Genomic DNA, 24,933 nt, shown 5'->3' with positions numbered 1-24,933 from the left:
ACACTCAGTATATTAGGGCCGTTTTAAGCAGAAAATGCTTTAATGTGATAAACTGGAACAGCTCTGGGAGTTATGGGTAATAAATGCATTTATAACAGTGACGACAACAACAAAGAATATTTCTCCAAACTACAGCCAAGACTTTAATTCATTCTTAAACATAATTTCTGGAACTTTTTAAAAACAATACTTTATTTGTTTTATTTTTATCCTTTATTTAACTAGGCAAGTCAGTTAAGAACAAATTCTTATTTTCAATGATGGCCTTGGAACAGTGGGTTAACTGCCTGTTCAGGGGCAGAACGACAGATTTGTACCTTGTCAGCTCGGGGATTCGATCACGCAACCTTACGGTTACTAGTCCAACGCTCTAACCACTAGGCTACCTGCTCTAACCACTAGGCTACCTGCTCTAACCACTAGGCTACCTGCTCTAACCACTAGGCTACCTGCTCTAACCACTAGGCTACCTGCTCTAACCACTAGGCTACCCTGTCTCTAACCACTAGGCTACCTGCTCTAACCACTAGGCTACCCTGTCTCTAACCACTAGGCTACCTGCTCTAACCACTAGGCTACCTGCTCTAACCACTAGGCTACCTGCTCTAACCACTAGGCTACCCTGTCTCTAACCACTAGGCTACCTGCTCTAACCACTAGGCTACCCTGTCTCTAACCACTAGGCTACCTGCTCTAACCACTAGGCTACCCTGTCTCTAACCACCAGGCTACCTGCTCTAACCACTAGGCTACCTGCTCCAACCACCAGGCTACCTGCCTCTAACCACTAGGCTACCTGACTCTAACCACTAGGCTACCCTGCCTCTAACCACTAGGCTACCTGCTCTAACCACTAGGCTACCCTGTCTCTAACCACCAGACTACCTGCTCTAACCACTAGGCTACCTGCTCCAACCACCAGGCTACCTGCCTCTAACCACTAGGCTACCTGACTCTAACCACTAGGCTACCCTGCCTCTAACCACCAGGCTACCTGCTCTAACCACTAGGCTACCTGCTCCAACCACCAGGCTACCTGCCTCTAACCACTAGGCTACCTGACTCTAACCACTAGGCTACCCTGCCTCTAACCACCAGGCTACCTGCTCTAACCACTAGGCTACCTGCTCCAACCACCAGGCTACCTGCCTCTAACCACTAGGCTACCTGACTCTAACCACTAGGCTACCCTGCCTCTAACCACTAGGCTACCTGCCTCTAACCACTAGGCTACCTGCTCCAACCACCAGGCTACCCTGTCTCTAACCACCAGGCTACCTGCCTCTAACCACTAGGCTACCTGCTCCAACCACCAGGCTACCCTGCTGCCCCACTTGACTAGAAAATAGTAGAAAAATCACAACAATAGCAGCATTTTCATATAGGTTTACATTGGCAGGGAATGACTTAAACACTACATTGTAGAGGTGTGTGTGTGTGTGTTGTGAGTGTGAGCGAGAGTGTGTGTGTCTATGACAGTGCTCCTTTCGTACAGTAGAGCTGGTAAACTGTGCGACTCAAAGCTGGACCCAAGTTCCTGAAATGCAAACAGAACCAACAATAAGCAGTCCATTAAATCTCACAAGTCTGCAGTTCTTTTCATACCTTCTCACCTTTTCAGTTTTCCATATCGGATGGAGGAGAGTAGTTTCTCTCTTTCTGTGTCGCTGGGGCACTGCTCATACGCTTTCAACAGACTGGAGGGATGAGAGGAGAGAGAGATGAGTGAGAGATGAGAGAGAGAGAGATGAAAGGAGAGATAGAAAGGACAAGTATAGCCCATCTATAAATAGCCCATCTGTACATAGCCCACCTGTACATAGCCCATCTGTACATAGCCCATCTGTACATAGCCCATCTGTACATAGCCCATCTGTGAATAGCCCATCTGTACATAGCCCATCTGTAAATAGCCCATCTGTGAATAGCCCATCTGTGAATAGCCCATCTGTACATAGCCCATCTGTACATAGCCCATCTGTACATAGCCCATCTGTACATAGCCCATCTGTACATAGCCCATCTGTAAATAGCCCATCTGTACATAGCCCATCTGTACATAGCCCATCTGTACATAGCCCATCTGTGAATAGCCCATCTGTGAATAGCCCATCTGTACATAGCCCATCTGTACATAGCCCATCTGTACATAGCCCATCTGTACATAGCCCATCTGTACATAGCCCATCTGTACATAGCCCATCTGTGAATAGCCCATCTGTGAATAGCCCATCTGTACATAGCCCATCTGTACATAGCCCATCTGTACATAGCCCATCTGTACATAGCCCATCTGTACATAGCCCATCTGTACATAGCCCATCTGTACATAGCCCATCTGTACATAGCCCATCTGTACATAGCCCATCTGTACATAGCCCATCCGTAAACAGTCCATCCAACTACCTCATCCCCATATTGTTATTTATTTATTTATGTATCTTGCTTCTTTTCACCCCAGTATCTCTACTTGCATATCCATCTTCTGCACATCTACCATTCCAGTGTTAAATTGCTATATTGTAATTACTTCGCCACTACGGCCTATTTATTGCCTTACCTCTCTTATCTTACCTCATTTGCCCTCACTGTATATAGACTTTATTGTGTTATCGACTGTACGTTTGTTTATTCCATGTGTAACTCTGTGTTGTTGTTTGTGTCGAACTGCTTTGCTTTATCTTGGCCAGATCACAGTTGTAAATGAGAACTTGTTCTCAACTAGCCTACCTGGATAAATAAAGGTTATATAAATAAAAAATTGAAAGTAGTCAGGCCTCTCTCACCTACGTCAACGGAGGAACCAGCCCTCTCTCACCTACGACAACGGAGGAACCAGCCCTCTCTCACCTATGACAACGGAGGAACCAGCCCTCTCTCACCTATGACAACGGAGGAACCAGCCCTCTCTCACCTATGACAACGGAGGAACCAGCCCTCTCTCACCTACGACAACGGAGGAACCAGCCCTCTCTCACCTACGACAACGGAGGAACCAGCCCTCTCTCACCTATGACAACGGAGGAACCAGCCCTCTCTCACCTACGACAACGGAGGAACCAGCCCTCTCTCACCTACGACAACGGAGGAACCAGCCCTCTCTCACCTACGACAACGGAGGAACCAGCCCTCTCTCACCTACGTCAACGGAGAGACCAGCCCTCTCTCACCTACGACAACGGAGGAGCCAGCCCTCTCTCACCTACGACAACGGAGGAACCAGCCCTCTCTCACCTACGTCAACGGAGGAACCAGCCCTCTCTCACCTACGACAACGGAGGAGCCAGCCCTCTCTCACCTACGACAACGGAGGAGCCAGCCCTCTCTCACCTACGACAAAGGAGGAACCAGCCCTCTCTCACCTACGACAACGGAGGAACCAGCCCTCTCTCACCTACGACAACGGAGGAACCAGCCCTCTCTCACCTACGACAACGGAGGAACCAGCCCTCTCTCACCTACGTCAACGGAGGAACCAGCCCTCTCTCACCTACGACAACGGAGGAACCAGCCCTCTCTCACCTACGACAACGGAGGAACCAGCCCTCTCTCACCTACGACAACGGAGAGACCAGCCCTCTCTCACCTACGACAACGGAGGAACCAGCCCTCTCTCACCTACGACAACGGAGGAACCAGCCCTCTCTCACCTACGACAACGGAGAGACCAGCCCTCTCTCACCTTCGTCAACGGAGGAACCAGCCCTCTCTCACCTTCGTCAACGGAGGAACCAGCCCTCTCTCACCTACGACAACGGAGGAACCAGCCCTCTAAATAAATGAACCAATGATTGACAGGGAAAGACGTAAGGAACGAACCCGAACCCTAACCCTAGCCTAAACATCAGCGCCACAGGTAACTTCCACAAAGCTGTGAACGATCTGAGAGACAAGGCAAGAAGGGCATTCTATGCCATCAAAAGAAACATAACATTTGCCATGCCAATTAGGATCTGGCAAAAAATACTTGAATCAGTCATAGAGCCCATTGCCCTTTATGGTTGTGAGGTCTGGGGTCCGCTCACCAACCAAGACTTCACAAAATGGGACAAACACCAAATTGAGACTCTGCACGCAGAATTCTGCAAAAATATCCTCTGTGTACAACGTAGAACACCAAATAATGCATGCAGAGCAGAATTAGACCGATACCCACTAATTATCAAAATCCAGAAAAGAGCCGTTAAATTCTACAACCACCTAAAAGGAAGCGATTCCCAAACATTCCTTAATAACAAAGCCATCACCTACAGAGAGATTAACCTGGAGAAGAGTCCCTTAAGCAAGCTGGTCCTGGGGCTCTGTTCACAAACACAAACACACCCTACAGAGCCCCAAGACAACAGCACAATTAGAGCCAACCAAATCATGAGAAAACAAAAAGATAATTACTTGTCACATTGGAAAGAATTAACAAAAAAACAGAGCAAACTAGAATAATATTTGGCCCTAAACACAGAGTACACAGTTGCAGAATACCTGACCACTGTGACTGACCCAAAATTAAGGAAAGCTTTGACTATGTACAGACTCAGTGAGCATAGCCTTGCTATTGAGAAAGGCCACCGTAGGCAGACATGGCTCTCAAGAGAAGACAGGCTATGTGCACACTGCCCACAAAATGAGGTGGAAACTGAGCTGCACTTCCTAACCTCCTGCCCAATGTATGACCATATTAGAGACACATATTTCCCTCAGATTACACAGACCCACAAAGGATTAGAAAACAAACCCAATTTTGATAAACTCCCATATCTACTTGGTGAAATACCACAGTGTGCATCACAGCAGCAAGATGTGTGACCTGTTGCCACAAGAAAAGGTCAACCAGTGAAGAACAAACACCATTGTAAATACAACCCATATTTATTGTTTATTATCTACTTCATTTGCTTTGGCAATGTTAACATATGTTTCCCATGTCAATAAAGCCCCTTGAATTGAAAAGCCAAGCGGTCAGCTCTGTGTGTGTGTGTGTGTGTGTGTGTGGGGGGGGGGTACCTGTGTAGAGTACTGTAGTGCTCTAGTATAGCAACAGCCTTATCACCAGAGAGTCCAGAGATCTGCATCAGCTGTCTGGCAAACACCTCTCTCACTGTCTGACACTGTAGAGAGACAGAGATGATTAACAAACACAATCTCACTGTAGAGACAGAGATGATTAACAAACACCTCTCACTGTAGAGACAGAGATGATTAACAAACACCTCTCACTGTAGAGAGACAGAGAGGATTAACAAACACCTCTCACTGTAGAGACAGAGATGATTAACAAACACCTCTCACTGTAGAGACAGAGATGATTAACAAACACCTCTCACTGTAGAGACAGAGATGATTAACAAACACCTCTCACTGTAGAGACAGAGAGGTTTAACAGACACCTCTCACTGTAGAGACAGAGATGATTAACAAACACCTCTCTCACTGTAGAGACAGAGAGGATTAACAAACACCTCTCACTGTAGAGACAGAGATGATTAACAAACACCTCTCTCACCTGTCTGACACTGTAGAGACAGAGAGGATTAACAAACACCTCTCACTGTAGAGACAGAGATGATTAACAAACACCTCTCACTGTAGAGACAGAGATGATTAACAAACACCTCTCACTGTAGAGACAGAGATGATTAACAAACACCTCTCTCACCTGTCTGACACTGTAGAGAAACAGATGATTAACAAACACCTCTCACTGTAGAGACAGAGAGGATTAACAAACACCTCTCACTGTAGAGACAGAGATGATTAACAAACACCTCTCACTGTAGAGAGACAGAGATGATTAACAAACACCTCTCACTGTAGAGAGACAGAGATGATTAACAAACACCTCTCACTGTAGAGAGACAGAGATGATTAACAAACACCTCTCTCACCTGTCTGACACTGTAGAGAAACAGATGATTAACAAACACCTCTCACTGTAGAGACAGAGAGGATTAACAAACACCTCTCACTGTAGAGACAGAGATGATTAACAAACACCTCTCTCACCTGTCTGACACTGTAGAGAAACAGATGATTAACAAACACCTCTCACTGTAGAGAGACAGAGAGGATTAACAAACACCTCTCACTGTAGAGACAGAGATGATTAACAAACACCTCTCACTGTAGAGACAGAGATGATTAACAAACACCTCTCTCACCTGTCTGACACTGTAGAGAAACAGATGATTAACAAACACCTCTCACTGTAGAGAGACAGAGAGGATTAACAAACACCTCTCACTGTAGAGAGACAGAGAGGATTAACAAACACCTCTCACTGTAGAGACAGAGATGATTAACAAACACCTCTCTCACCTGTCTGACACTGTAGAGAAACAGATGATTAACAAACACCTCTCACTGTAGAGACAGAGATGATTAACAAACACCTCTCACTGTAGAGACAGAGAGGATTAACAAACACCTCTCACTGTAGAGACAGAGAGGATTAACAAACACCTCTCACTGTAGAGACAGAGAGGATTAACAAACACCTCTCACTGTAGAGAGACAGAGATGATTAACAAACACCTCTCTCACCTGTCTGACACTGTAGAGACAGAGAGGATTAACAAACACCTCTCTCACTGTCTGACACTGTAGAGACAGAGAGGATTAACAAACACCTCTCTCACTGTCTGACACTGTAGAGACAGAGAGGATTAACAAACACCTCTCTCACTGTCTGACACTGTAGAGACAGAGATGATTAACAAACACCTCTCACTGTAGAGAGACAGAGATGATTAACAAACACCTCTCACTGTAGAGACAGAGAGGATTAACAAACACCTCTCTCACTGTAGAGAGACAGAGATGATTAACAAACACCTCTCACTGTAGAGACAGAGATGATTAACAAACACCTCTCACTGTAGAGAGACAGAGATGATTAACAAACACCTCTCACTGTAGAGACAGAGATGATTAACAAACACCTCTCACTGTAGAGAGACAGAGATGATTAACAAACACCTCTCACTGTAGAGACAGAGAGGATTAACAAACACCTCTCACTGTAGAGACAGAGATGATTAACAAACACCTCTCACTGTAGAGACAGAGATGATTAACAAACACCTCTCACTGTAGAGAGACAGAGAGGATTAACAAACACCTCTCTCACCTGTCTGACACTGTAGAGAGACAGAGATGATTAACAAACACCTCTCTCACCGTAGAGATACAGAGATGATTAACAAACACCTCTCTCACCTGTCTGACACTGTAGAGACAGAGAGGATTAACAAACACCTCTCTCACTGTAGAGAGACAGAGATGATTAACAAACACCTCTCTCACTGTAGAGAGACAGAGATGATTAACAAACACCTCTCACTGTAGAGAGACAGAGATGATTAACAAACACCTCTCACTGTAGAGAGACAGAGATGATTAACAAACACCTCTCACTGTAGAGAGACAGAGATGATTAACAAACACCTCTCTCACTGTAGAGAGACAGAGATGATTAACAAACACCTCTCACTGTAGAGACAGAGATGATTAACAAACACCTCTCTCACTGTAGAGACAGAGAGGATTAACAAACACCTCTCACTGTAGAGAGACAGAGATGATTAACAAACACCTCTCTCACTGTAGAGAGACAGAGATGATTAACAAACACCTCTCTCACTGTAGAGACAGAGATGATTAACAAACACCTCTCACTGTAGAGACAGAGATGATTAACAAACACCTCTCTCACCTGTCTGACACTGTAGAGAAACAGATGATTAACAAACACCTCTCACTGTAGAGACAGAGATGATTAACAAACACCTCTCACTGTAGAGACAGAGATGATTAACAAACACCTCTCTCACCTGTCTGACACTGTAGAGAAACAGATGATTAACAAACACCTCTCACTGTAGAGACAGAGATGATTAACAAACACCTCTCACTGTAGAGACAGAGATGATTAACAAACACCTCTCTCACCTGTCTGACACTGTAGAGAAACAGATGATTAACAAACACCTCTCACTGTAGAGACAGAGATGATTAACAAACACCTCTCACTGTAGAGACAGAGATGATTAACAAACACCTCTCACTGTAGAGAGACAGAGATGATTAACAAACACCTCTCACTGTAGAGACAGAGATGATTAACAAACACCTCTCTCACCTGTCTGACACTGTAGAGAAACAGATGATTAACAAACACCTCTCACTGTAGAGAGACAGAGAGGATTAACAAACACCTTGTTCTTGACAGCTCCTTGGTTGAACTCTGCGAAGGAGATGAGAGAACAGGAGGGGTCCTCTCTCTCCCTCCCTCCACACTCTTCCTCGTTCTGTCCATCCCCCTCTAGCTCCCTGGAGCGACAGACCAACGTACGGTTCTAAATCAGAAAACAATAAGATGAAAATCAGTGAAAACCACTTGATGAATAATGAGATATATGAACACATGGGAAGAGCATCAGAGTTGGCATTTACCATTATATTACAGCTACATTACCATTACATTACCTCTATATTACATGACCACTACATTACCATTACATTACCTCTATATTACATTGCCTCTATATTACATTACCACTATATAACCGCTGCATTGTCGCTGTATTACATTACCATTACATTACCTCTACATTACATTACCATTACATTACCTCTATATTACCACTACATTACCATTACATTACCTCTATGCTGCATTACCTCTATATTACATTACCACTACATTGCCACTATATAACCGCTGCATTGTCGCTATATTACATTACCACTATATAACCACTACATTACCACTATATACCCGGTGCATTATCGCTATGTTACATTACCATTATATTACCACTATATCACCAGTATATTACTGCTGCATTATCACTATATTACAGATACATTACCTCTATATAACCACTACATTACCATTATATTACAGCTACATTACCATTACATTACCTCTATATTACATTACCACTACATTACCTCTGTATTACATTACCTCTATATTACATTACCACTATATAACCGCTGCATTGCCGCTGTATTACATTACCATTACATTACCTCCACATTACATTACCTCTATATTACATTACCTCTATATTACATTATCACTACATTACCATTATATTACCACTAAATCACCAGTATATTACAGCTACATTACCATTACATTACCTCTATTACATTACCACTATATAACCACTACATTACCACTATATAACTGCTGCATTATCGCTATATTGCATTACCTCTATATAACCACTACATTACCACTATATCACCATTGTATTACTGCTGCATTACCTCTATATAACCACTACATTACCATTATATTACCTCTATTACATTACCACTATATTACCACTACATTACCATTATATTACCACTATATCAACGTTATATTACTGCTGCATTATCACTATATTACAGCTACATTACCATTACATTACCTCTATTTTACATTACCACTATAACCACTACATTACCACTATATAACCACTGCATTATCACTATATTACATTACCACTACATTACCACTATATTCCATTATCACTATATTACAGTTACATTACCATTACATCACATCTATATTACATTACCACTATATTACATTACCACTATATTACATTACCACTACCACTATATTACATTACATCACCATTACCACTACATTACCGCTATATTACCACTATATTACATTACCATTACCACTACATTACCACTATATTACATCACCATTACCGCTATATTACATTACCACTATATTATATTACCACTATATTACATTACCACTATATAACCGCTGCATTATCACTATATTACATTACCACTACATTACCACTATATTCCATTATCACTATATTACAGATACATTACCATTACATCACATCTATATTACATTACATCACATCTATATTACATTACCACTATATTACATTACCACTACCACTATATTGTGGCTGCTGCCAACACACTGACACTGACTCAACTCCAGCCACTTTAATAATGGGAATTGATGGGAAATGATGTAAATATATCACTAGCCACTTTAAACAATGCTACCTTATATAAATGTTACTTACCCTACATTATTCATCTCATATGCATACGTATATACTGTACTCTATATCATCGACGGTATCCTTATGTAATACATGTATCACTAGCCACTTTATACTATACTATGCCACTTTGTTTACATACTCATCTCATTTGTACATACTGTACTCGATACCATCTACTGTATCTTGCCTATGCTGCTCTGTACCATCACTCATTCATATATCCTTATGTACATATTCTTTATCCCCTTACACTGTGTACAAGACAGTAGTTTTGGAATTGTTAGTTAGATTACTTGTTATTACTGCATTGTCGGAACTAGAAGCACAAGCATTTCGCTACACTCGCATTAACATCTGCTAACCATGTGTATGTGACCAATAACATTTGATTTGATTTGATATTACATCACCATTACCACTACATTACCGCTATATTACCACTATATTACATTACATCACCATTACCACTACATTACCACTATATTACATCACCATTACCTCTATATTACATTACCACTATATTATATTACCACTATATTACATTACCACTACATTACCACTATATTACATCACCATTACCTCTATATTACATTACCACTATATTATATTACCACTATATTACATTACCACTATATTACATTACCACTATATTACATTACCACCATATTACATTACCATTATATTACATTACCACTATATTACATTACCACCATATTACATTACCACTATATTACATTACCATTACCACTATATTACATTACCACTATATTACATTACCATTACCACTACCACTATATTACATTACCACTATATTACATTACCACTATATTACATTACCACCATATTACATTACCACTATATTACATTACCACTATATTACATTACCACTATATTACATTACCACCATATTACATTACCACTATATTACATTACCACTATATTACATTACCACTATATTACATTACCACCATATTACATTACCATTATATTACATCACCATTACCAGTACATTACCGCTATATTATCATTCTATTCAGTATGGGGCTAGAGTCAAATGCTGAAGTTACCTTTTTAGTTTTAAATGTTTATTCTATTCTAAATAATATAGAATCCTAAACATCAGTATCAAGACCTGGTATAGCTTGGTGATGTATCTGGTCGGTTGTGTGTTTGTGTACAGCACCAGTCAAAAGTTACACCTCCTCATTCAAGGGTTTTTGTTTATTTTTCCTATTTTCTACATTGTAGAATAATAGTGAAGACATAAAAACTATAAAATAACACATGGAATCATGTTGTAACCAACACAAAAAAAAAGTGTTAATTAAAATTAAAATATATTTTTAGATTCTTCAAAGTAGCCACCCTTTGCCTTGATGACAGCGTTCCACACTCTTGGCATTCTCTCAACCAGTTTCACCTGGAATGCTTTTCTAATAGTCTTGAAGGAGTTCCCACATATGCTGAGCACTTGTTGGCTGCTTTTCCTTCACTCTGTGGTCCAAATCATCCCAAACCATCTCAATTGGGTTGAGGTCGGGTGATTGTGATTTTTTACGTTGCACCTTATCAATTATTGTGCAAATCAATCAGGCAATAGTGGGATATAGGCTTTCAGAAGTGCCATGGTCAGGCATCTGGTCAAGTGTGAGTGTGTGTGTGTGTGTATGTGTGTGTATATAGTTACCTGGTAAAGCTTGGAGAGGTATCGGGTCATGACAGTGAGGTAGGCAACAGACTCCTTCACGTCCTGGACCCTCTTCACAAAGAAGCCATCTACCACCTGACAGAGTTGGAAAGGTAAGTTATAGCCAGTAGTCACGAAACAGGGCCAGGAGTCACAAAACAGCGCCAGTAGTCACGAAACAGGGCCAGGAGTCACAAAACAGGGCCAGGAGTCACAAAACAGGGCCAGTAGTCACAAAACAGGGCCAGGAGTCACAAAACAGGGCCAGGAGTCACAAAACAGGGCCAGGAGTCACGAAACAGGGCCAGGAGTCACAAAACAGGGCCAGTAATCACGAAACAGGGCCAGTAGTCACGAAACAGGGCCAGGAGTCACAAAACAGGGCCAGGAGTCACAAAACAGGGCCAGGAGTCACAAAACAGGGCCAGTAGTCACAAAACAAGGCCAGGAGTCACAAAACGTAGGGGGTCTCAGGTTGTATTAACTATAGTCTGCTGTAGGGGGGGGGTCTCAGGTTGTATTAACTATAGTCTGCTGTAGGGGGGGGGGTCTCAGGTTGTATTAACTATAGTCTGCTGTAGGGGGGGGGGTCTCAGGTTGTATTAACTATAGTCTGCTGTAGGGTCTCAGGTTGTATTAACTATAGCCTGCTGTAGGGGCGGGGTCTCAGGTTGTATTAACTATAGCCTGCTGTAGGGTGGTGGGTCTCAGGTGTACCTGTGTATTAACTATAGTCTGCTGTAGGGGGGGTCTCAGGTTGTATTAACTATAGTCTGCTGTAGGGGGGGGGGGGGGGTCTCAGGTTGTATTAACTATAGTCTGCTGTAGGGGGGGGTCTCAGGTTGTATTAACTATAGTCTGCTGTAGGGGGGGGTCTCAGGTGTACCTGTGTATTAACTATAGCCTGCTGTAGGGTGGTGGGTCTCAGGTGTACCTGTGTATTAACTATAGCCTGCTGTAGGGGGGGTCTCAGGTGTACCTGTGTATTAACTATAGCCTGCTGTAGGGGGGGGGGTCTCAGGTGTACCTGTGTATTAACTATAGCCTGCTGTAGGGGGGGGGGGGGGTCTCAGGTTGTATTAACTATAGTCTGCTGTAGGGGGGGGTCTCAGGTTGTATTAACTATAGTCTGCTGTAGGGGGGGGTCTCAGGTGTACCTGTGTATTAACTATAGCCTGCTGTAGGGTGGTGGGTCTCAGGTGTACCTGTGTATTAACTATAGCCTGCTGTAGGGGGGGTCTCAGGTTGTATTAACTATAGTCTGCTGTAGGGGGGGGGTCTCAGGTTGTATTAACTATAGTCTGCTGTAGGGGGGGGGTCTCAGGTTGTATTAACTATAGTCTGCTGTAGGGGGGGGGTCTCAGGTTGTATTAACTATAGTCTGCTGTAGGGGGGGGTCTCAGGTTGTATTAACTATAGTCTGCTGTAGGGGGGGGTCTCAGGTGTACCTGTGTATTAACTATAGCCTGCTGTAGGGTGGTGGGTCTCAGGTGTACCTGTGTATTAACTATAGCCTGCTGTAGGGGGGGTCTCAGGTGTACCTGTGTATTAACTATAGCCTGCTGTAGGGGGGGGGGTCTCAGGTGTACCTGTGTATTAACTATAGCCTGCTGTAGTGTGGTCTCAGGTTGTATTAACTATAGCATGCTGTAGGGGGGGTGGGGGGGGGGGTCTCAGGTGTACCTGTGTATTAACTATAGCCTGCTGTAGTGTGGTCTCAGGTAAACTCAGGTGAGCAGCAGCAGAACCACACTCCTCCACCAGGTAGATGGGCTTCTGTAGACCACACCTCTTCAGACGAAACTGAGAGAGAGATGGAGAGGATGAAATGTCTGAAAACTAACTGCAGGGAAAAAGCAGTATGTTGATGAAACAAACACACACACACACACACACACACACACACACACACACACACACACACACACACACCTTCTGTTCCCTGAATCGTCCGTCGATGATGCTACCACACAAGTCGTCCATCCTCTTCCTCTCGATGATGTAATCAAGCACCAGCTCCCTACTTGGAGGGGCACGCAACTGACCTGGAGGGGGAGGTAATGAGAGAAAGGGAGAGAGAGAGAGGGAGAGAGAGAGGGGGGGGAGGGGGAGAGAGCGATGGGAGAGAGGGGGAGAGAGCGATGGGAGAGGGGGAGAGAGCGATGGGAGAGAGGGGGAGAGAGGGGGGGGGAGGGGGAGAGAGCGATGGGAGAGAGGGGGAGAGAGAGGGGGGGAGGGGGAGAGAGCAATGGGAGAGAGGGGGAGAGAGAGGGGGGGAGGGGGAGAGAGCGATGGGAGAGAAAGGGGGAGGAAGAGTAGGTTGAAATTAAAATAGTGGATATTCAAAATAACCTGTCAAAAAGTATTTATAGTATTTATAGTATTTAAAGTATTTATAGTATTTAAAGTATTTATAGTATTTATAGTATTTAACGTATTTATAGTATTTAAAGTATTTATAGTATTTATAGTATTTAACGTATTTAAAGTATTTATAGTATTTATAGTATTTATAGTATTTAACGTATTTATAGTATTTAAAGTATTTATAGTATTTAAAGTATTTAAAGTATTTATAGTATTTAAAGTATGTATAGTATTTAACGTATTTATAGTATTTAAAGTACTTAAAGTATTTATAGTATTTAAAAGTACTTAAAGTATTTAAAGTATTTGACAATAAGGTCCAGAGGAAAGTGTCAGAACGGTGAATCACGGCCCTTTACAAGGTCGCCATCTAGTGGATAAACATGATATACAGTCTACTATTGACATTCATAACGCCCTCACTTTTAGTACCCAGGGGGAAACAGACGTTTAGTACCCAGGGGGGAAACGGACGTTTAGTACCCAGGGGGGAAACGGACATTTAGTACCCAGGGGGGAAACGGACGTTTAGTACCCAGGGGGGAAACGGACGTTTAGTACCCAGGGGGGAAACGGACGTTTAGTACCCAGGGGGGAAACGGACGTTTAGTACCCAGGGGGGAAACGGACGTTTAGTACCCAGGGGGGAAACGGACGTTTAGTACCCCGGGGGAAACGGACTTTTAGTACCCCGGGGGAAACAGACTTTTAGTACCCCGGGGGAAACAGACTTTTAGTACCCCGGGGGAAACAGACTTTTAGTACCCCGGGGGAAACAGACTTTTAGTACCCCGGGGGAAACAGACTTTTAGTACCCCGGGGGAAACAGACTTTTAGTACCCCGGGGGAAACAGACTTTTAGTACCCCGGGGGAAACAGACTTTTAGTACCCCGGGGGAAACAGACTTTTAGTACCCCGGGGGAAACAGACTTTTAGTACCCCGGGGGAAACAGACTTTTAGTACCCCGGGGGAAACAGACTTTTAGTACCCCGGGGGAAACAGACTTTTAGTACCCCGGGGGAAACAGACTTTTAGTACCCCGGGGGAAACAGACTTTTAGTACCCCGGGGGAAACAGACTTTTAGTACCCCGGGGGAAACAGACTTTTAGTACCCCGGGGGAAACAGACTTTTAGTACCCCGGGGGAAACAGACTTTTAGTACCCCGGGGGAAACAGACTTTTAGTACCCCGGGGGAAACAGACTTTTAGTACCCCGGGGGAAACAGACTTTTAGTACCCAGGGGGAAACAGACTTTTAGTACCCAGGGGGAAACAGACTTTTAGTACCCAGGGGGAAACAGACTTTTAGTACCCAGGGGGAAACAGACTTTTAGTACCCAGGGGGAAACAGACTTTTAGTACCCAGGGGGAAACATACTTTTAGTACCCAGGGGGAAACAGACTTTTAGTACCCAGGGGGAAACGACGAGCCCAGTGTTACCTGACACGGGAGCGACCCTCTCCTTGGCCACCCACAGGAAGTCACCTACGTTTAACTTCCTGACATCAAAGGTTACGCCGTTCCTCTGCAGCTCCTTCACCAGCTCCTGCTTACAGGCCGTGCTGCCCCTACACACACACACACACACACACGGAATGCATTAACACACACTAGGGCTGGGAATTATCAAGGATCTCACGATAACATATTATCATGACAATTAGGTGCTGACACGCATTGTGATTCTCATGATTCTACACGCATTGTGATTCTCATGATTCTACACGCATTGTGATTCTCATGATTCTACACGCATTGTGATTCTCATGATTCTAGATGCATTGTGATTCTCATGATTCTAGATGCATTGTGATTCTCATGATTCTAGATGCATTGTGATTCTATCTGCATTGTGATTCTCATGATTCTACACGCATTGTGATTCTCATAATTCTAGATGCATTGTGATTCTATCTGCATTGTGATTCTCATGATTCTACACGCATTGTGATTCTCATGATTCTAGATGCATTGTGATTCTATCTGCATTGTGATTCTCATGATTCTACACGCATTGTGATTCTCATGATTCTAGATGCATTGTGATTCTCATGATTCTAGATGCATTGTGATTCTCATGATTCTAGATGCATTGTGATTCTCATGATTCTAGATGCATTGTGATTCTCATGATTCATTGTGATTCTATCTGCATTGTGATTCTCATGATTCTATCTGCATTGTGATTCTCATGATTCTAGATGCATTGTGATTCTACACGCATTGTGATTCTCATGATTCTATCTGCATTGTGAAACTCATGATTCTATCTGCATTGTGAAACTCATGATTCTATCGGCATTGTGATTCTATCTGCATTGTGAAACTCATGTTTCTATCTGCATTGTGAAACTCATGATTCTATCTGCATTGTGAAACTCATGATTCTATCTGCATTGCGATTGGATACTGTGATCGTATTTGCTATTGGGATGTTCCCAACATATTCCTCACCATACGTCTGCTTGAGACAAGAGAGAGTCATTAGAAAAGTAGTTTTGATCAGTCATGGAAACACAAGGCCTGAAAACTAAATCGTCTCCCCTATTTAAAAAAGATGGAGAACTATGAAGGAAATATACTGGACATTTGGTGCAGGTACTGCCAACGATCGCAAAAATAATATGATATATAGTCGAAAATAATATCCCGATATGTAACTATCGATTTTTCCCCCACCACTTGTTGTGTCTACCCAGAAACCTCAAACTCAACCACACAGACAGACACACAGACAGACCTCTTACCCAGTAGTCTCAATGAAGTCCACACATAGCACAATGTCATAACTGCCTGGGTACAGACAGCCTCCAGCCGGCCTAGTCTTTGTCTCTGCAGCCTGGGGCTTTTCTGAGGAGTTTACCCCAGGCACCTCACTCCCTCTCTGGGCAACATAGGCTGCCGGGTCAGGCCCCGCTATGGGCCTACCACAGGCCGAGAGAAATAGAGAAAGGAATCTTAGTCAAATACATTACTACAATTATCAAACAAAACCCATCAAAACACCAATGATAAAACATAATTTGTGTCTCTCGTTCACTCACTTTCTCTTCTTTTTCTCATCTTCCTTGGCAGTAAGGTCAACGCCAGGCCCACTTCCCTCCTCTTCTTCTTCCCTCACGTCACTCCTCCTGTCCTCTTCTTGTTCTCTCTCTCCGTCTTCTAGTCTCTCTGCCAGGGCCAAACCCAGCTCAGTCAGAGAATACCTAGGAGAGGGGGATGAGGGACAGAGAGAGAGAGATGGAAAGAGATCACTACAGGGTACCAGACAAAGCTCAGTCAGAAAATACCTAGGAGAGGGGGATGAGGGACAGAGAGAGAGAGATGGAAAGAGATCACTACAGGGTACCAGACAAAGTGACAGATGAAGAGGAACAAACGAGGAAGAAAGAACATGGAGAGTTTTAAAAAGAAGAGGAGTTGATCATCTTGTGGTTTACCTGGCGGGGTTGTGTGTCTTCAGGACCAAGTCTTTCTGTATCAGTGTGCTCACTGAGGACCAGGCTGTGTATTTACTACCCAGATCAGGCTATAGGCAACGAGAGGGAGGAGAGGACAGGGGGGAGGAGGACAGGAGGACAGGGGGAGGGTGACAAGAAGACAGGAGGACAGGGGGACAGGAGGACAGGAGGGAGGGGGACAGGAGGGAGGGGGACAGGAGGACAGGAGGGAGGAGGACAGGAGGGAGGGGGACAGGAGGACAGGAGGGAGGGGGACAGGAGGACAGGAGGGAGGGGGACAGGAGGACAGGAGGGAGGGGGACAGGAGGGAGGAGGACAGGAGGGAGGGGGACAGGAGGACAGGGGGGAGGAGGACAGGAGGACAGGGGGACAGGAGGACAGGAGGACAGGGGGGAGGGGGACAGGGAAAGTCATTGATTGTTTGTGCTAGCATGACAAGAGACCTCAAGAGTAATGCTGTAGCAACGCTGTCTGAATGTGGCTCAGACTCACCACAGAGAAGGACTTGTCAGACAGATGCTGGGCCTCAGCCTGCAGCTCCAGTTTAAACATAAAGCCCTTACCCCCAGGAACCTAGAGCGAGGACAGGGGAGAGGGGACAGGGGAGGGGGGAGAGAGGACAGGGACAGGGGAGAGAGGACAGGGGAGAGGGGGAGAGAGGAGAGAGGACAGGGACAGGGGAGAGAGGACAGGGGAGAGGGGGAGAGGGGACAGAGGGGAGAGAGGACAGGGGTATGAGAGAGAGGACAGGGGAGAGGGGACAGGGGAGAGGGGGAGAGGGGAGAGAGGGGACAGGGGAGAGAGGACAGGGGTAGGAGAGAGAGAGGACAGGGGAGAGGGGACAGGGGGAGGGGAGAGAGGACAGGGGGAGGGGAGAGAGACTATCAACGTCACAAGTCTGACAAACCAAAACAGCATCTTACGTACATTTACTGGGAATCACAAATCCTTCTGCTTTTGATAGAGGAGGGAGTGAGAGGAGGGAAAGATGAAGGATTGGGAGAGAGGCACAGGGAGCGAGGGGAGAGGGACAGGGAGCGAGGGGGCAGGGAGCGAGGGGAGAGGGACAGGGAGCGAGGGGGCAGGGAGCGAGGGGAGTGGGACAGGGAGCGAGGGGAGAGGGAGCGAGGGGAGAGGGACAGGGAGCGAGGGGACAGGGAGCGAGGGGACAGGGACAGGGAGCGAGGGGACAGGGAGCGAGGGGACAGGGAGCGAGGGGAGAGGGAGCGAGGGGGCAGGGACAGGGAGCGAGGGGGCAGGGAGCGAGGGGAGAGGGACAGGGAGCGAGGGGACAGGGAGCGAGGGGAGAGGGAGCGAGGGGAGAGGGACAGGGAGCGAGGGGACAGGGAGCGAGGGGACAGAGAGCGAGGGGACAGAGAGCGAGGGGACAGAGAGCGAGGGGACAGAGAGCGAGGGGACAGAGAGCGAGGGACAGGGAGCGAGGGGAGAGGGACAGGGAGCGAGGGGAGAGGGACAGGGAGCGAGGGGGCAGGGAGCGAGGGGGCAGGGACAGGGAGCGAGGGGAGAGGGACGTGGAGCGAGGGGAGAGGGACGCGGAGCGAGGGGAGAGGGACGGGGAGCGAGGGACAGGGAGCGTGGGGAGGGGTACAGGGAGCGAGGGGAGGGGTACAGGGAGCGTGGAGAATGGTTCAGGGAGGATGGGGAGGGGTACAAGGAGCGTGGGGAGAGGGACAGGGGGAGAGGGGAGAAGGAGCGAGGGGAGAGGGACAGGGAGCGTGGGGAGAGGGAGCGAGGGGACAGGGAGCGAGGGGACAGGGACGGGGAGCGTGGGGAGAGAGACGGGGAGCGAGGGGAGAGGGACAGGGAGCGAGGGGAGAGGGACAGGGAGCGAGGGGAGAGGGACAGGGAGCGAGGGGAGAGGGACAGGGAGCGAGGGGAGAGGTGACAGGGAGCGAGGGGACAGGGAGCGAGGGGACAGGGAGCGAGGGGACAGGGAGCGAGGGGACAGGGAGCGAGGGGACAGGGAGCGAGGGGACAGAGAGCGAGGGGACAGAGAGCGAGGGACGAGGGACAGGGAGTGAGGGGAGAGGGACAGGGAGCGAGGGGAGAGGGACAGGGAGCGAGGGGAGAGGGACAGGGAGCGAGGGGAGAGGGAGCGAGGGGGCAGGGACAGGGAGCGAGGGGAGAGGGACGGGGAGCGAGGGGAGAGGGACAGGGAACGAGGGACAGGGAGCGTGGGGAGGGGTACAGGGAGCGTGGGGAGGGGTACAGGGAGCGTGGGGAGAGGGACAGGGGGAGAGGGGAGAAGGAGCAAGGGGAGAGGGACAGGGAGCGTGGGGAGAGGGAGCGAGGGGACAGGGACGGGGAGCTTGGGGAGAGGGACAGGGAGCGAGGGGAGAGGGACAGGGAGCGAGGGGAGAGGGGACAGGGAGCGAGGGGAGAGGGAGCGAGGGAACAGGGAGCGAGGGAACAGGGAGCGAGGGAACAGGGAGCGAGGGAACAGGGAGCGAGGGGACAGAGAGCGAGGGGACAGAGAGCGAGGGGACAGAGAGCGAGGGGACAGAGAGCGAGGGGACAGAGAGCGAGGGACGAGGGACAGGGAGCGAGGGGAGAGGGACAGGGAGCGAGGGGAGAGGGAGCAGGGAGCGAGGGGACAGGGACAGGGAGCGAGGGGACAGGGACAGGGAGCGAGGGGACAGGGACAGGGAGCGAGGGGAGAGGGAGCGAGGGGAGAGGGATGGGGACAGAGGGGAGAGGTACAGGGAGCGAGGGGAGAGGGACAGGGAGCGAGGGGAGGGGTACAGGGAGCGTGGGGAGGGGTACAGGGAGCGTGGGGAGGGGTACAGGGAGCGTGGGGAGGGGGGAGAAGGAGCGAGGGGAGAGGGACAGGGAGCGAGGGGAGAGGGACAGGGACAGGGAGCGAGGGGAGAGGGACAGGGAGCGAGGGGAGAGGGACAGGGAGCGAGGGGACAGGGAGCGAGGGGAGAGGGACAGGGAGCGAGGGGAGAGGTACAGGGAGCGAGGGGAGAGGGACAGGGAGCGAGGGGACAGGGAGCGAGGGGAGAGGGACAGGGAGCGAGGGGACAGGGAGCGAGGGGACAGGGACAGGGAGCGAGGGGAGAGGGACAGGGAGCGAGGGGACAGGGAGCGAGGGGACAGGGAGCGAGGGGACAGGGAGCGAGGGGACAGGGAGCGAGGGGACAGAGAGCGAGGGGACAGAGAGCGAGGGACAGGGGGAGAGGGGAGAAGGAGCGAGGGGAGAGGGACAGGGAGCGTGGGGAGAAGGAGCGAGGGGACAGGGAGCGAGGGGACAGGGACGGGGAGCGAGGGGAGAGGGACAGGGAGCGAGGGGACAGGGAGCGAGGGGACAGGGAGCGAGGGGACAGGGAGCGAGGGGACAGGGAGCGAGGGGACAGGGAGCGAGGGACGAGGGACAGGGAGCGAGGGGAGAGGGACAGGGAGCGAGGGGAGAGGGACAGGGAGCGAGGGGAGAGGGAAAGGGAGCGAGGGGAGAGGGAGCGAGGGGGCAGGGACAGGGAGCGAGGGGACAGGGAGCGAGGGGAGAGGGACGGGGAGCGAGGGGAGAGGGACGGGGAGCGAGGGGAGAGGGACGGGGAGCGAGGGGAGAGGGACGGGGAGCGAGGGACAGGGAGCGTGGGGAGGGGTACAGGGAGCGTGGGGAGGGGTACAGGGAGCGTGGGGAGGGGTACAGGGAGCGTGGGGAGAGGGACAGGGGGAGAGGGGAGAAGGAGCGAGGGGAGAGGGACAGGGAGCGTGGGGAGAGGGAGCGAGGGGACAGGGAGCGAGGGGACAGGGACGGGGAGCGTGGGGAGAGGGACAGGGAGCGAGGGGAGAGGGACAGGGAGCGAGGGGAGAGGGACAGGGAGCGAGGGGACAGGGAGCGAGGGGAGAGGGAGCGAGGGGAGAGGGAGCGAGAGGAGAGGGAGCGAGAGGACAGGGAGCGAGGGAACAGAGAGCGAGGGGACAGAGAGCGAGGGGACAGAGAGCGAGGGACGAGGGACAGGGAGTGAGGGGAGAGGGACAGGGAGCGAGGGGAGAGGGACAGGGAGCGAGGGGACAGGGAGCGAGGGGAGAGGGACGGGGAGCGAGGGGAGAGGGACGGGGAGCGAGGGGAGAGGGACAGGGAGCGAGGGACAGGGAGCGTGGGGAGGGGTACAGGGAGCGTGGGGAGGGGTACAGGGAGCGTGGGGAGGGGTACAGGGAGCGTGGGGAGAGGGACAGGGGGAGAGGGGAGAAGGAGCGAGGGGAGAGGGACAGGGAGCGTGGGGAGAGGGAGCGAGGGGAGAGGGACGGGGAGCGTGGGGAGAGGGACAGGGAGCGAGGGGAGAGGGACAGGGAGCGAGGGGAGAGGGACAGGGAGCGAGGGGACAGGGAGCGAGGGAACAGGGAGCGAGGGGACAGGGAGCGAGGGGACAGGGAGCGAGGGGACAGGGAGCGAGGGGACAGGGAGCGAGGGGACAGAGCGAGGGGACAGAGAGCGAGGGGACAGAGAGCGAGGGGACAGAGAGCGAGGGACGAGGGGAGAGGGACAGGGAGCGAGGGGAGAGGGACAGGGAGCGAGGGGAGAGGGAGCGAGGGGACAGGGACAGGGAGCGAGGGGAAAGGGACAGGGAGCGAGGGGACAGGGAGCGAGGGGATAGGGAGCGAGGGGAGAGGGATGGGGAGCGAGGGGAGAGGGACGGGGAGCGAGGGACAGGGAGCGTGGGGAAGGGTACAGGGAGCGTGGGGAGGGGTACAGGGAGCGTGGGGAGGGGTACAGGGAGCGTGGGGAGGGGTACAGGGAGCGTGGGGAGGGGTACAGGGAGCGTGGGGAGGGGGGAGAAGGAGCGAGGGGAGAGGGACAGGGAGCGAGGGGAGAGGTACAGGAAGCGAGGGGAGAGGGACAGGGAGCGAGGGGAGAGGGACAGGGAGCGAGGGGAGAGGGAGCGAGGGGAGAGGGACAGGGAGCGAGGGGAGAGGGACAGGGAGCGAGGGGAGAGGGAGCGAGGGGAGAGGGACAGGGAGCGAGGGGACAGGGACAGGGAGCGAGGGGACAGGGAGCGAGGGGAGAGGGACAGGGAGCGAGGGGAGAGGGACAGGGAGCGAGGGGAGAGGGACAGGGAGCGAGGGGAGAGGGACAGGGAGCGAGGGGAGAGGGACAGGGAGCGAGGGGAGAGGGACAGGGAGCAAGGGGAGAGGGACAGACCTGAGACTCTCTGTAGAGTGTTAGCAGAACAGCATATCCACCAGACCTCTTCTGGGGCACGTATTCCCTCTTCCTCCTCCCTCCTTCCCTCTCTTTCCTAGAGGGCTGTTTGGTGGGCTGAGCCAGGTTGTTGTTGCTACGGCGACTAGGGGCCACCGTCACACCGCTGGGAAGGGAGTGGATGGGAGCGTCCGGACCTGGAAGGGGGTGGGAGGGACGGGGAAGAGAAATGTATGATCAATCTGTCACTCCATACATCCATCTCTCTCCATCCATCCATCTCTCTCTCCATCCATCCATCTCTCTCTCTCTCTATCCATCTCTCTCCATCCATCTCACCGTTCTCTCTGTAATGCCTCTGTAACTTCTCATCCAGTATCTTGCAGATTCCGTCTCCAAAGTTCTGTAGAATCTTAGCCTCTCGAGCGTTCTGGAGAGGGAGGGGGTACTTCTTCAACGAACTGATAGCCTGGTAAGAGAGAGAGAGAGAGGGGGTACTTCTTCAACGAACTGATAGCCTGGTAAGAGAGAGAGGGAGGGGGTACTTCTTCAACGAACTGATAGCCTGGTAAGAGAGAGAGAGAGGGGGTACATCTTCAACGAACTGATAGCCTGGTAAGAGAGAGAGAGAGAGGGTACTTCTTCAACGAACTGATAGCCTGGTAAGAGAGAGAGAGAGAGGGTACTTCTTCAACGAACTGATAGCCTGGTAAGAGAGAGAGGGAGAGTCAGGTGTTTTAGTGCTGGTCTGGAACAAAAGCCTGCACACCCTGGGGGACCCCAGTAGCATGCAGAACGTGTCCTGGGGTATAAAGGCTGTTGTGGCTAGTTACCTTGTGATACACCTAGTGCAAGTCCTTATAGCCCAAGTGTGTTTGTTTACCTTCTGATAAACGTACTGGGTCTTCTGTCCCTTCTCTGCCGCCTGGTCCCGGAGCTCTGACAGCCACTGGAGGAAGAGGGGGTTGGGGCACGGGGGCAGGGTGCGCTTCCTACCCAGACGGACATGCTCTACAGCTGGCATCACTGTGCCTCTAGTCCAGCCACATGGCTAATGGTACTGGGAGAGAGAGAGAGAAATTAAGACATGCGGAGTGTTGTTGTTGTTTTGCTCCGCGGCCAGCAAACCTTTTCCCGTTTTCTAAACGTTTTGCGCATGTGCTAACTTTATACAAAACCCTGTGAATACAACAACAAAAAAACAATCATTTTAAGACGATATTTTATCAATATCGTTTATTAAATAGTCTACTCAACTAAACTAGAAGAACATTAAAGTAACGGTACATTTGCCGCAATAACTTGTGTTTAACAGCTGTTAGATGATAAACTAGTTTACACACTGAAGTTGGGTTAAGCAGGCTAACGTTAGCTGGCTAACCATCTACAGTCACTGTCTTGCTCTGACAATATTTAAAACAGCGCGCTGGATGAATACACATCATGTTAAGTCAGATCTGTTTTTCTATTATTATTAATAGTTGCATTAAAAAAAAAAATAGGTACCTTTAGATTGTTGGTTGTGTTTCCACCACGCAACCTGCCGCCTTCCTGGTCAAAGGGTCACGTGACAGGAACAAAACGTCTGATGCGCTCCGACAGCGTTTCAGCGCCGTCCGTCGGCGACAATTACAACTTTTTAAAAGAAAGTTAAAGCTGTATCTTGTATCAAATAAAGAAAGATGAAAGTCAACGATGTAGTTAGTAAAAAAAAAAAAAAAAAATGCCCCAATGAAGCTACATGCACAAAATCTTTTTATTTTATTTTTAAACGCGAGGTAGGAAGCCTAAAGTGCAGAACCAATTGTTATTAAAGAAAAAAGATTTGCAATAACTGAAGCACAGGTGGTTTACGTGCTCATTTTCAAATCAGTATTATGAAATGTTAACTCAGTAAATATGCTTGTGACTTTTAACATTGCCATTGTTTGTTATATATTAGCCTACAAATGTGTAGCCCAAAAATTTCCAGATAAATAGACCTTTGTGATGCAATGTTTTTCCCCAATCAGGCTCCCGTGTAACATGTGTGTGTCTCTCTCTCTCTCTCTGTCTCTCTCTCTCTCTGTCTCTCTCTCTGTCTCTCTCTCTCTCTGTCTCTCTCTCTCTCTGTCTCTCTCATTAAATTCAAAGTGCTTTATTAGCATGGGAAACGTGTTTACATTGCCAAAGAAAGTGAAATAAACAATTCAAAATGAACATTAAACATTACA

The 24,933-nt window shown here is 48.7% G+C and overlaps 1 protein-coding gene across 2 annotated transcripts; it reads right to left on the bottom strand.

Moving 5' to 3' along the window:
* Positions 1-411: 411 nt before the first annotated feature.
* On the bottom strand, positions 412-24,363 carry mus81 (MUS81 structure-specific endonuclease subunit). Of its 2 annotated transcripts, XR_005053156.1 has the most exons (17): positions 24,227-24,363; positions 23,604-23,780; positions 23,060-23,189; positions 22,721-22,917; positions 18,046-18,126; positions 17,533-17,621; positions 17,137-17,298; positions 16,840-17,016; positions 15,533-15,660; positions 13,654-13,766; positions 13,405-13,524; positions 11,722-11,817; positions 8,211-8,351; positions 5,002-5,105; positions 1,614-1,697; positions 1,322-1,537; positions 412-428 (listed from the first exon to the last, which is right to left on the bottom strand). XR_005053156.1 is itself a non-coding variant. In XM_036987212.1 (16 exons), exons 2-16 carry the CDS (start codon positions 23,742-23,744, stop codon positions 1,471-1,473), a joined length of 1,830 nt encoding a protein of 609 aa, XP_036843107.1. In that variant the 5' UTR covers positions 23,745-23,780; positions 24,227-24,363; the 3' UTR covers positions 1,234-1,470. The 2 variants fall into 2 exon arrangements, 1 of the variants encoding a protein (XP_036843107.1); XM_036987212.1 differs by lacking the exon at positions 412-428 and having other exon boundaries at positions 1,234-1,537.
* Positions 24,364-24,933: the final 570 nt, after the last annotated feature.

The sequence above is a fragment of the Oncorhynchus mykiss genome, chromosome 9, assembly GCF_013265735.2.
Source record: "Oncorhynchus mykiss isolate Arlee chromosome 9, USDA_OmykA_1.1, whole genome shotgun sequence".
NCBI classification, from domain to species: domain Eukaryota; kingdom Metazoa; phylum Chordata; class Actinopteri; order Salmoniformes; family Salmonidae; genus Oncorhynchus; species Oncorhynchus mykiss.
The sequence above is the reverse complement of the archived record's forward strand: the minus strand, read 5'-3'. Positions and strand labels throughout refer to the sequence as shown.

Coding starts and splice junctions, on each gene's coding strand:
- mus81 (XM_036987212.1), bottom strand. CDS start 23,744: ATGCCAGCTGTAGAGCATGTCCGTCTGGGTAGGAAGCGCACCCTGCCC. Junction 23,190..23,603: donor CCCAGTACGTTTATCAGAAG/GTAAACAAACAC, acceptor CTCTCTTACCAG/GCTATCAGTTCGTTGAAGAA. Junction 17,299..17,532: donor AAGACACACAACCCCGCCAG/GTAAACCACAAG, acceptor CCCCTCTCCTAG/GTATTCTCTGACTGAGCTGG.